Source organism: Odontesthes bonariensis, chromosome 24 (genome assembly GCF_027942865.1).
Source record: "Odontesthes bonariensis isolate fOdoBon6 chromosome 24, fOdoBon6.hap1, whole genome shotgun sequence".
Taxonomy (NCBI): Eukaryota; Metazoa; Chordata; class Actinopteri; order Atheriniformes; family Atherinopsidae; genus Odontesthes; species Odontesthes bonariensis.
Window position 1 is genome coordinate 19,239,542 of NC_134529.1, and position 12,874 is coordinate 19,252,415.

The window sequence follows — 12,874 nt, forward strand, 5'->3', positions numbered from 1 at the left end:
TTCATATGTTTGTGCTGATAGTGCCCCCCTTGTTGCAAAAATAGCCATAACTTTGGTGCAATAACTATGTCTGAGTATATAAATAATTTATTCTTGTTAGTTTATTTCTGTATATTTGAGCAAATTTGAACATTTTATATGCATTTTCTATTCCTCTGAGAGAGGTTTCTTCTGTGTTGCTGTCATGAAGTTTTAAGTTGCTGCACTGCACTCTTTGAAATAAAAATGTGTGAACACTGGACCTGATTTCTCGTCGATCACTTTATTTAACCCCAGCGAACATGTGGAATTCCCAGTAAAACAAATCAGTTAGTAGCAGTTTAATAATATAGAAAATATTGTACACAATAAATACAGTTGCACCTTCAAACCAAAAAACAAACGTGTGTATATTGAATTGTTAATTCTGTGGACCTTACTGTAACATATTAAATAAAAATTAGCTTAGTTCAGGTCTGTATTAATATAAAACATAATCACACGTTTACTTGTGCTACCTTAAGGTATCATTAAAGGTAGTTTTGACAAGTTTTAGTTCCTTCAACATGTAGCAAATAATCTAAATAGAATTTAGACCACACTGTTATACACTCTGTTGCAAATGCATGTGAGGAACAATGCCTCCCTCAAGGAAGCGTCTCCACGTTGACGTAAGTGAGGACGATGTCATTCAGAATGTTGATTCGGTCGATCTGGTTGAGCTCTCTGATGCGGTGACGGAACTCGAAAATTGGCATGTTGTTCACCGCCACCCTGAACGTCTCAGGAGTGCACAGGATCTTCATCTGGAAAAGAAAAAAAACCCCGGTGTAGTGCTTCCATCGAGACAGAGTCCAAAAATACACAGCTGCTTTATTTAGAAAAAAACCCTGCTCTGGTGTCATTAACTAACAATGCAAACAATAGTAAAAAAAAAATGAAGGGCAAGGACAAACAAAATCCAAAAAAACAGAGTTGTATGACATATCATCATGCAACCAGATCAGTTGCTGATGTGCTTGAAGCGTCAGTAAACATGGAAAAGAGGAAGACTTTGGGACACAGCTCCTCAGATTAGACGCCTCTCTGTCGTGGCGGTTAAACATAATTGTTATTGATGTTACTGAGCAACATGAGTCCCCCACTGACCTCCAAGAGCCTCCCTGCAGTATAGCAGCTCCCTTATCTAGGACCCGCCTGCACAAACGACTTTCCAACCCTTTCCACCTTTTCCAACCGTTATCCTGATATTAACCGTGACAAATTGACCTACAGTCAGTCAGATACATCATGGGCAGTATTTGAAAACATTAACAGATGAATGTGTAGCTCTGACTGCATCTATGTCTTATTCATTTTGATTAGTGTTGCTTCATGGGTTATTGGTTTGCACTTAAGTAGTAATTAGTATCTTATTTTTCTTGCATGTTTTAACCTAACAAACAGTGCCCCTTCACCTGTTTTGTGCTCTTAAACAGAGTCCCATTGTGCTGGAAATGAAGTAGTAGTGATTGATTGATGTTAGCATGTTACTGCTGGCCCCTGTCTGATTCCTGTTTACTCACCTCAAAAGGGCTCCCAAGAGCGAAGGGGAAGGGTCCCTTCAGGTCCCTCTCCTCCGAGCCCCAGCGCTCACCCAATTTGTGGTTACGGACCACCGCCTGTTTGCCCCCTTCACTGAAGCGGGGGTTGATGTGAAAGGCAATGTCGTTGCCTCTCAGGAAGTTCACTGTGAACCTGAGAGAGATCAAGCTGATTGTACTCAAGCCTTTTATAATTCCACATGAATAAATGACATCATGCGCATCATTAGATTTACCAAAAAAAAAAAAAAAGCATTCACTGACATGGATGTAAGAGGTAGAGCAGATCATACCGATGCTGCGGGTGTAGAAATGAACTCACATTTTTGCGTCGGGTTTCACATTGCCCAGGATTGTCATCATCATTTTGTCATACACGCCTCGGGCCAGGTTTAAGTTGTACGGCACACTCTAACCAGCAAAGAGAGAAGTACACTGAAGCTATCTGACGACCAACCAACAACACAGTATACGTATATGTTAGATTTCTTGCATTGGACCCACTAGAGGTCCAGATGTTGGGGGAAGCCAGTGTGGAGCCATGAGAGGTGGATTCTGTCCAGGCCATCCTGACTGTCCTGGGTTGTAACCCCAACCAGGGTGGGCTGGCCAGCCGGGGACACTTGGGTGGATGCTGGCAGCAGGTGCAAGAACAGGAACTGGAGCCGGGACTTGTGCCTGAATGGGAGCTGGTGGCTGGGCAGGCTGGTACTGGGTGCCTGGCCAGCAAGGCTGACAGGGCTGCTGCACTGTTGGAGCTTGAACTTGAACTGGTGCTGGGACCATGGTCGGGGCTGGCGCCGCTGTTATAAATTGTGTGGGTGCTGAAATTGGAGTAGGGACAGAGACAGGAGCTGGTTGTGCAGTGGTCCAGCAGGGTGTGTTTGGCTGGCCGGTCCAGCACGGTGCAGGCTGGGTGGGCTGTCCAGGCCACGCAGGAAACCCTGTTCCGGATGGTGGAAGGGTGGGCCAAAGGCCGCTAGTCTGGGGGGCAGAGCCAGAGGGCGGGCAGCTGCCACACAGAGCGTCAGCATGCTGAGACGGAGGAGGAGAAGGGGAGGGTGGAGAAAGAGGGTCAGGGTCAGGAGCCAGAAGAGCGATACGTGGAAGGGAGAGGGTGGACAGGATGGAGGACACCAACTTGCAGTTGCGAACATAAGCGAAGAGTTAAGCAATAATATTTAGAAGGAAAATCGATGCAATGATTTTTTTCATTCTTACCAGTGTGGAGATCTGAGGATTTGATGAAGTACTTACATCCATGCTGCCTGCCAGAACAAAATGAAATTCACTTTAATTTATTTTTGACTTCCTTTCTTTTTAACACAGACTTGAGAGATTTTTACAGACCATAAACTGCAGCCACACAGAGTTTTGAGAAGATAGAGAGAGGAAATAGTTCTCTTAGTGACCACCAGAGGACTCTACAGCTTTGTAACACATGAAAGAGCCAGCAGACATGAATACTAGAAAACGGTTGACTACAAATACATAAATATCTGAAGCAATTTGAGGAAATCTACACCCCCAGTTCTAAAAAAAAGTTGGGGTGCTGGTTAAAATGTAAATGAAAACAGCATCCAATGATCTGCAAATGTTAAAACCAACATTTTATTCACATTAGAATATGGAAAACATATCGAATGTTAGAAGCGAGACATTTGACTATTTCATAGAAATATTAGCTCATCTTGAGTTTGATGGCAGCAACATATCTTCAAAAGGCTGGGGCAGCAAAATTCTGGAAAAACAAGTGGTACTAAAAAGAAACAACTGGAAAAAAAATACTATTTAGGTTAGCTAACTAATATGATTGAGTATAAAAGAGCACCTCAGAGAGGTTGAGTCTCTCAGAAGTAAAGAAGGGCAGAGGTTTGGCAAAAAAGGAGTGACTTGATGGCAAAGAAGCTGAATGTTTCATCATCTACAGAACATAATATCACATAAAGATTCTGGATAATCTGGAGATATATCTGTGTGCAAGAATCTTTGGACCCCCGGGCTGCACTGCATTAAAGATAGACGATAGATGATATCCCTGCATGGGCCTCGGAACTATTCCAGAAATCATTGTCTGTGAGCACAGTTCACTGTGCCGTCCACAAATGTAGGTTAAAGCTCTATCATGCAAAGAAGTGGTCCCCAAGAGGTCCTTTATGTGCTGGGATGATCTGGTTTTTCTTTTTCGTTCATGTCTTGCTCTTTCTCGTTTTCTTTGGGAAGATACTGTTCTTTTGCTCACTCCCATTAGTTTTACAGTTTTTGTGTCACACCTGGTTTTCTGTTACTAATTGCCACACCTGATCCTTGTTTACTATCACCTCCCTCAGTATATATCCTCCAGGTTTTCCTTTGTTCGGTGCAGGATCATTATTTTGTCGCGCATGTTGTTTTTGCTGTCATTCTTTGTATTGACCCCTTTCGCGATTTCCTTGTTGTTTTGTTAATCAGTCAGTTTGTCCTGACTTTGTTCCGTTTCAGTTTAGTTTGTAGATTTGTTTTATTCCTGCCTGGGCCTTTAGTTGGTTATCAGTAAAGCCTTTTTTCTTTCTTCATTGCCTGTCCTCGCCTCCTCAGTCATGCATTTGGACCTCCTGCTCCTCCACGTTCCTTGACAATGATCAACAATCACCGCAATCTGGGCCGAAGTTCATTCCAAAAAAGGATGAGGCCAACTGTTAAACTCTTCTGTGGTCAGACGAAACGAACATTGAAATTCTTTTTGAAAATCATGCACGCTACATCCTCTGGACTACACAGAAAAGTGACCATGTGAGTTGAAAAGCCTGCATCTCTAAAGGGCATCAGGGTGCCTTTGGAATTGGCAACTTGCACATCTGCAAAGGCAACACAGTTGCTGAGGGGTATGCACAGGCTTTAGAGCAAAATCTGCTCCCATCTAGAGGATCTTTCAGGGGAGGCCTTGCATATTTCTGCAAGAAAAAGCTAAGCCACATACTACATCTATTACAAGAGCTTCAGCTAGCATCGTAAATCAAACAAGAATGGGACAATGTTCAGCAACTGGTCTTCTCAGTTCCCAGATGTTTATGGACTGTTGCTATGGGAAGAAGGAATGCTACACAGTGGTAAACATCGCCCTGTTCCAATTTTTTTTTATGAGAAGTGTCGCTGCCATCAAATTGCAGGTGAGCAAATATTTCTCATTAAAAGGTGAAATGCCAGGGTGGTCGGTGGCATTGTGGATACAGCAGACGCCCCATGTACAGAGGCTATAGTCCTCGCTGCAGCGGGCCCCGGTTCGAATCCTGCATCAGATGGCCCTTTGCTGCATGTTATTCCCCCTCTCTCTGACCCATGCTTCCTGTCTTTCTCAACTGTCTCATACAATAATGGCATAAAAAGCCCCAAAATCTAATTTAAAAAAGGTGAAATGCCAGGGTGGTCGGTGGCGTTGTGAGTTGAGCAGGTGCCCCATGTACAGAAGCTGCAGTCCTCGCTGCAGCTGGCCCCGGTTCGAGTCCCGCTACGGACGGCCCTGTGCTGCATGTCATTCCCCTCTCCCTGCTTCCTGTCTCTCTTTAGCTGTCCTGTCCATTAAAGGTATAAAAAGCCCAAAATAATAATTTGAAAAAAATATATAGAATTTCTATAAATATAATTTCTCATCTATAACTGGTTGCTTTACTCACAAAGTAAAATTGTATTAGTTATTTATCTGATTCAAGAGTTTTAAAGTCCCTTTATTTTGACCACTTTATACTGTTGCCAAAATCAAAATGACTATTCAATCAAGTAAGCTGCGTTTTAAAGAAATAAAAAAAAATTCTCATATCTTGATTTGGTTTTATGACCAACTTGTCCTCCGTTTGTGCAGGTTTTGAGCGATGTTTGTGAAACTATTTCAGAATTCCCGTTAGCATACATTCTTCATCCAGCTCCTTTGAATATTGAAGGGGCTGAACTTTTAAAATCTTTTACATTTCTCTGTAAAAAGTGATGTAAAGCAGCAAGTCACATTTACTTATTTCACTCTTCACTCTTATGCTTCTTTAAACTTCCACATTGCTTCATTTCAGAGTGAAATTTTGTCATTTCTACACCCCAACATATATTACAGATTTATACACATTTTTAAGATAAAGATTTAAACATTGATTTGTATATACTGAAGAGATGTGGGGTTCAACATCATGCCCAAGGATACTTTTTCAAGTTGCTGTGAAGTTGGGAATTTAACCAGCCATCTTTCAACTGAAAGAAAAACACTCTATAACTACTTCTATATCTTGGATGTAGTACTTTTCTTTACTTCATTAACTGGATTAGAATGTGTCTTCCAGCATTTTAGGTGACCAGCAATAAACTCAAATAAGTGAAACAGTTACCTTTTCTTGTTTTCAATCCTCAGGAGCACACGGGAGCAGGAAGCAGGCAGGTCGGATTGCAGCCGAGCATAAGGAAACAGGCTTTTATAGACCCAAATCCTCACACCAGTCGGCTCCGCCTCACTTCATCACTCCTCTGTCTGTCAGAATAATGCTTCTCCCTATGTGTCAAAATATGTCAAAGATGCAACGGGACATTTTTGTCCACGTTATCTTCATTTCAATGTGCACAAGTTTGTGGTTTGTCTGCTCTCACGTGATGTTATTGAGCGTTCTGCTCTTTCTAAAACAGGTTAAACGTAGAGACAGAGAAAGACTGTGCTGTAAGAGGTTTGTATTACTTTTTATACACAATTGAGCAATACCAAATGGGGAAATATACAGCTGGAGAGGTGTCTGCCGCATGACAGTCCCGGTATCTACAAGAAGTAGGTCCAGTGACAGCACAATGACTCTTTCTTTTGTGCTGATGTTGTCATTTCACCATTCAGCGGTCATGGGACTGTGGAACACTCATGCAGAGTAACACAATTACTGATAACAGATAAGTAAGTCAGGACTTGTTGTCGAAGTGTTGTTTTCTGTTTGGTCAAATGAGTCAGACACTGACAGCTGAAAAGTCAGACATTACCCACAGGTTTACCTCCGGGTTTATTCTTTTGGTTTGGTTCTGCCGGAGCTCCTTGTTCTGCTTTCACATTTTTCTTGCTGAATGAGTTGACGACAAACAGGCAAACTTTTCTAACTGCAGTCCTGCCTGATGGAATATCTATTGTGGTATCTATGCGAAACAAGACCGATTTTAGGGTCAAACTCAGCCTAATAAATCTTGACATGATTATCCAATAGATCTCCGGGGCAACAGCATCATAACAAATGACACCAACAAAACGTGAATTCACACAGTTGCTGCCGTTGTCCTCACGGCATTATTAGATTAGCCATCATCTGAGCTGAAAAATGTCAGAAATTGCAGAAACTCCAACAGTGACTTAATCCTCAGAGAACTGAACACCTAACGGTTATCCTACTGGCTCTTGAATGTTAAAGTCTATCGAGCGACAGAGAGTGAAAATCAGCTTTTGCATCGTAGTACGTTCTCGGTCCTTCGCTGTCAAGGTTGACCCCATTCCTTCAGGTAGTAAGTAGCCTCCCAGGGGGTTTTTCACTGACAAGTACAATTTAGCGGTAGCCCAGTAGAAAACAGGATGAGCACAGCACCATCACACAATGTTTCCTGTGTTCTGGTAAAAATAAACTCTCGTGGAAATGAGTCCGCCCATCAGTGCATTAGATTTAGTCCCTTCCGTTTGCCCGACTCTGTTCACCACATAATGTGGCATTACAGTGTATTGTTCTCACGGTTTTCTCGGTCCCAGTTAAAGATTGCTGTGGAATGATTTTTATTCATTTTCTTTGGGACACAGTATTACTCATCTTTGATGTTGTGACCTTTTCGTGCTGCATTTTCTTTAGGACATCTAATGTCAAGCTCTGACTCATCACAAATGTAAAAAAACAAAGAAAAAGAATGAAATAATTAGCTTCTTTTTCTGTCTGATAGCTGTCTAATGCTCACCATGCCGTATTCGACCTTCATTCACGTTGTGAAGGCATGTGCTCACATTTATGCTCATAAATCTTTCTTTTTGGCCTGACCTCAGCAGCCCGGCTGTGGCTCTCATGCCACTCATTAGGCAAAAAGGGCGCGGCCGTGTTGGACAGTTATGGGAAGCCGAAGCCTTAAGACCTGATTAGATCTCATTATTAGATACTCATCATCTCCAAAAAGGGCATCACATGGCAAATTGTGTGGCTCTTTTTGTTTTCAAATAGATTTTTTTTTAAAAATAGTTTCCAGCCTGTTGTTTGTTCATGCACAACAGGACTGTTTGGATGACAACAAACACTGGACAATGCAAATGATGAACCAGCAGTAATCTCAATTAGTTATGAATTTACCACCACATGGCAGACACTGGACCATTACCATTCAGGCCGCAACATAGATTTTAAGTACAATTTTGATATGCAGATTAATATTGTCACATATTGTGGTGTCATTAGGAGCCTGCAGATAATTACGGCAGTAATCTGACGTACAGAGCAACTTTGTAGAAAGCCTCTGCATCTTTCTGCTCATTGTTTTGGTCGAACATGTCACAACCCAGTTCTGATTCTCTGAGGAAATTCTTCAAGATATGGGATATCCCATTTGTGAGTTGATGAGTAGCAAAACAGAAACAAGGCAGAATTTTGAATCTCATCAGGTGCCCAGAAACACAACTTCAAACAGAAGCTAATGATTAATCTCATTATCTGTGTGTATCAATAAGAAATGGTTTCCGGACAGGTTTTTTTTCATTGAATAGATTGAACTGAACTGAATGATGCTTTATTAATCCCAGGAGGGAAATCATGTCGATGGAGTATAAGTTGCTGACAAATAATAATGACTGAATAAATGTAATGTATGCCAAATAACCGCAAATCCCTTGCCAACTGAGCCGTAACCATAGATTTTCTGCTTTAAAGAGGTTTCAGGCCCCAATAAACAATGTGTTTTATACACTGAATGCTGAATATACGGAATTCCCTTTACTAAATAAAAATGTCTTTACACTTACAAGATTCAAATCAGCCACCACATCTCTGGAGATGACCATGAAAAAGTGTCTTAAGCAGTTTGAACATTTGCTGTTAAAAGTGAACTCAAACGCGAGCCATGTGGATGAAGGAATCATTCTTCACTCTCACTACCTGCTGGCTTGAACCTATAGTCTCTGTGATACACCCCTCATTAGGGACCCTGAATCAAGGCATTGCTTCTTATGAAACAGGTATGCATACTTGTGTTTTACCACTGAATCCTTTAATCATTTTACTGTGTTGACAAAGCCACTCAACACGGTCATATTCCCACACAAAGAGGCTCAATCTAAGAATCCTGGGGAATTGATTTGCTTCGGTTGTACATTGTCTGGGGAGATTTTTTTTTTTGCCAAGAACCAATCCAGAACATTTGGTCCTTTGTTAGTCTCCTGTTTGGCCTGAAAGCCTGTAAAGAGCCTGAACTGGCAACACTGGCTTGGGAATGATATCGTGAAACGTAACAAATATAAATAATTACACGCGGCCAGCTTTCAATTTAGGAGCAAATTGCAGTGCATCACTTGAGTGGATGTTCACCATGTGGTCATGACATATGCAGGTCGATGGGAGACTGAGTGATGATATCACTAGCAGGAGATATCCTTTTGTGGTCTCAGCCAATGAGGGAGCTTTACAAAAAGGAGGGAACTGTGAGGCATGCTGCTGTTAGGCAGAAGAGAGCCTTCTGGCAGAAGAGCAGGCTTTTTTAAAATGATGACGGAGGCATTAGCCTCTGATAAGCTCTGGGCTCAGTTCCAGTAATCGTAAACTGCAATCTCCATGCTTCTTACATTTTACTTTCTCTTCATTACCTCTTTCTTATTAAATGTACAATAACTAAACGAATGCAGCGCAGCACGACAGCCCTACCAGATAATCCCCACCGTGAGTGACCTTTTTTCCTGTGATGCAGCGGTTTTACTGACTCGCGGCTGTGTGGCAGCTCTCACTGAGCCTAAGTAATGCTTCCGTGTGTGCCTTCAAAGAAAGAGTGAAAGCTAAAACCAGAGAGTGTGTCCAAGAGGGAGTTAGAGTAAGGGAAGTGGTGGCAAATACAGTGTTGCTGCAGTTACCATGGGGACAGCAGCATGTTTTTGTGGGGATCAGAGTGTGTTTCAAAATCATCCTCATATCTGGACCAGAGTGAGATCAGTCTAACATTACAAAGGACAACGTTATTCATTCAGCGATTCTTCGGCCGATGTTTCACTTATAATAAACTATAGTACAAGTTATATCTATGGAAAATGTGCACTCCCATAATCCACCACAAGATGGAGATGCCCAATTCTCACAAAGGGGGTGGGGGTCATGTGGCAGGTTGACTTTCTACTCAGTTGACACTACAGTAATCATAACAAACCACAATGCAATGCCAAAAAAAGCAGCTTGGTGATAAAATCAAGCGTGGTGATCAGTTCAAAGTGACGACACAAGATGTTGGGCATCTGTAAAACAGAGGCAAACTTGGCCAAAGTGTTCGTGATGTCAATATAACTCTCTTATTGCCATCCAAACATGGCGAATGTCCCTCCTGTCATATTGAGCTATCACTCTCCCCAAAGCTCAGAAGAAAAGAAGTTTACTGTGCACGATTGCAGTAAAGTGTGTGTGTGTTTAGTTATGTTAGTTAGAATTTTTTTTAAATACCTACCTAAAAAATGAGTTGTCTCTCCCAAAAATACAGACTAAAATATTTATAATTCACGCATAGTAGGAGTGAAAGGCCACATCCCCTTCCCCATTCCCCATGTGGCCATATGTGAAGGATAGATTCGGACACCCATGGGCTCACCTTTCTCTGGAGGGTTTATGAGTGTATGAATGCATGCTTTCCTGTATGCATCTGTACTGGTCTGGCATATGTAGCACATATGTGCAAGGAGCTTTATGCTCTCCACCTGTATGGCCAACTGATAGAAATATATGTGAAGTTTCCGTTCGAGGATGTAAAGCACTGGTGAGATTCATGTGGTAAATAGCTGAAAAAAACACACTTGGTAACACCCCGTCTCATCGATCCCAGTGTCTAACCCTAAAAGAGGCAGACCTTGAAACGACAATGGATGCTTTCTTTATCCTCTACCATTGTCTCCTTCTGTTAGAAAGGACAGCCAGACGTGAGGAAGGACTTTGCTGTCACAGCGGTGCACACTGACTCACGCTCCTCCACCTTCACTTACTGCTGTCTGGGGAACAGCCCGGTGCAACAAACAGCATGTCAGAAACAGAGATGGGAGATCAATGAGGGGCGTGACACTGGGGGAGCTGGCTGAGGCTGTCACACGGTGACTGTGGGCATCTTCTATGCTCTGGGGGTACGACACGAGTCTCGCTTTACTTAGGAAACACTTACACACGGACTCATGCCTCCAACACTTTCATTAGTCCTTTAGGACGACAACTTTACTGAGCACTGCTCAAATTTACCAGGTTGTCATTATCACATGATCAATTACATGGAGAGGAACTTGAGGATTTTTGTTTACAGGGTCTTTGGGTTGGTACAGGAGCTGTGAAGCAGTTTTACTGTAACCTCTTCCTTGATTGATTTTCCATGATGTGTTTTTATTTTTTCTTCTTTTTTCAAGCTAACCACTTCAAGCTCCTAATCATTTCAATTTAGTGTTGAATACACCAAAACATGTATCCTTTCTTTCAAGCTGATTCACATACTTAGTAACTACTTTTAGATATTTAAACTAAAGCATGTACCCTTTATATTTCAACCATTTATCCTTCTAGCTTTTCCCCCCCAAGCTAATAACGCACTACGTTAAGCTAAGGTTTCAACCACTCAACAACTACTTCCAAGATAACTTTCAACCTTTTATTACTTCATGTACATGTACCACTATTTCAATAAAAATGATCCACATCTTCAAGGTAACCATTCAGCCGCTTTATCAGCTACTTTCAGCCAACTATTCCAATCGTTTATCCATAACTCGAGACGACTCTCGTTACTATTTCTGACACACTCCTCAAATAGCCAAAGCATTCTTGTAGGGGGGGGTGGGTGGGCAAACGTAAAGATAAAGCCTTTATTGTATGCGCAGTTGTGTGCGTGGCTTTTTCCGGAAGTTGTCCCTGCTTTGCTGCACAGGTGCTCCACATACCCAGAGAGCTCTCCGCCCTCTCCGCCACCATAAACTGCGCTCATTCGCTCTCCCCAACAGCCCGGATGTAGCGCACAGGACCGCACAGTCCTCCACTTAGCGATAATAACATGGCGCTGGCAGACACATAACGGTGCCCATCACTCTAATAATATCAACAATAACGGACCAAAACAAGCGACGGGACATGTGAGCCCTTCGACCGCCAGACAAGCAGGTAGGTGCGGTAGGTTTTACTCGAAAGACGCGCTTTTTGACGATGCGTTTTTAGTATAAATGTGGCTGCTGCCGCTTCTGCTTCTTCTTGCAGGGGGCTAAAAAAAGCCGCTACGGTAAGGCGGAATTCCTGTCAAAGGGGCTTAGTTTGTGCCTCTGCCTTTCTGCCCGCGGCTCGCGTGCCTCGGAGGGAAAACAGCAGTGTCATTCTGGTGCAGGTCCGCGCCGCTGCTTACGATGCGCCCGTGCGGGAATAAATCTGTCATTTTGCAGAGCATGTGTTGTCATGGCTGTCAGGCTCTCCGAGCGTCGACCGCTGTCCTTGGTGTTGAACTGGGTGGGCATCCCAAACCTGTGCGCGTTGCAAGCAGCCAGAGCCCGCGTGCGGCTGGATTTCTCCTGGCGCGTCACTGAGACTTGAACGAAAACTGTTTGGTGAGAAAAGGAAAAAAAAAAAAAAGAACAGAAAAAGAAAGCACTGTGTTGCATCTGCAGCCGCACGGGGGAGGGAGGGGGGGTTAGTATGCGTGGTGCTCGGTGGTGAGTTGGTGGCCGTAAAGGACTTATCTATTTTACCCTTCTACTGTAGCCTTGCTTATTCCCCCTCTGCTGCACGGCAGTGATGATGACAGTGCAAGACATTTATTTGCTCTGCCCGTTGTTTATTTATTTATTTATTTATTTTTTGCCTTGCAGCCAGTCTTGAGTGTGCTCGGGCTAATGTAGGCCAGGTAGGCGCAGGAACAGATGGCTTGTTTTCAAGATCGGCGTGGATTAGAATGTGGAGACGAAAATTAAAAGTGGTGGATTGGCCCTCTGAGCTGGGGTTCCCCTCTTAAGCTCCTAATCGCCCTGATAGCAACACTATTAATAGGGGCAATAATAACATGTTGTTTAAAACCTCTAGTGCTGTCAACAGGGCCGGTGTTTTGCCCTGGAACATACGGGACAGAAAACCCTGCCAAGGTAGTGCATG

At 42.9% G+C, this 12,874-nt stretch overlaps 2 protein-coding genes across 3 annotated transcripts in view; one reads left to right on the forward strand and one right to left on the reverse strand.

Annotated features, from left to right (window-relative positions):
- Window positions 1-255: 255 nt before the first annotated feature.
- LOC142375097 (uncharacterized) lies at window positions 256-6,479 on the reverse strand. Its single transcript, XM_075459020.1, has 6 exons — window positions 5,912-6,479; window positions 2,784-2,830; window positions 2,067-2,597; window positions 1,885-1,973; window positions 1,545-1,716; window positions 256-785 (listed from the first exon to the last, which is right to left on the reverse strand). The coding sequence occupies exons 2-6, from the start codon at window positions 2,823-2,825 to the stop codon at window positions 627-629; spliced, it is 993 nt and encodes a 330-aa protein (XP_075315135.1). The 5' UTR covers window positions 2,826-2,830; window positions 5,912-6,479; the 3' UTR covers window positions 256-626.
- A 5,278-nt stretch (window positions 6,480-11,757) lies between these two features.
- pak5 (p21 protein (Cdc42/Rac)-activated kinase 5) overlaps window positions 11,758-12,874 on the forward strand; it is a 73,593-nt gene continuing 72,476 nt past the window's right edge. For both annotated transcript variants that reach the window (XM_075458505.1, XM_075458508.1), the window contains exon 1: window positions 11,758-11,899. The gene's annotated coding sequence lies outside the window, so the exon portion shown is untranslated. The remainder of the gene's footprint in view (window positions 11,900-12,874) is intronic.

What these genes read in the sequence shown, in the direction of transcription:
- LOC142375097 (XM_075459020.1), bottom strand. Translation starts at nt 2,825, where the DNA reads ATGGATGTAAGTACTTCATCAAATCCTCAGATCTCCACACTG. An exon ending in GTGAAACCCGACGCAAAAAT is followed by an intron (nt 1,717 to 1,884) that starts GTGAGTTCATTT and finishes GATCTCTCTCAG; the next exon opens with GTTCACAGTGAACTTCCTGA. An exon ending in CTCTTGGGAGCCCTTTTGAG is followed by an intron (nt 786 to 1,544) that starts GTGAGTAAACAG and finishes TTTCTTTTCCAG; the next exon opens with ATGAAGATCCTGTGCACTCC.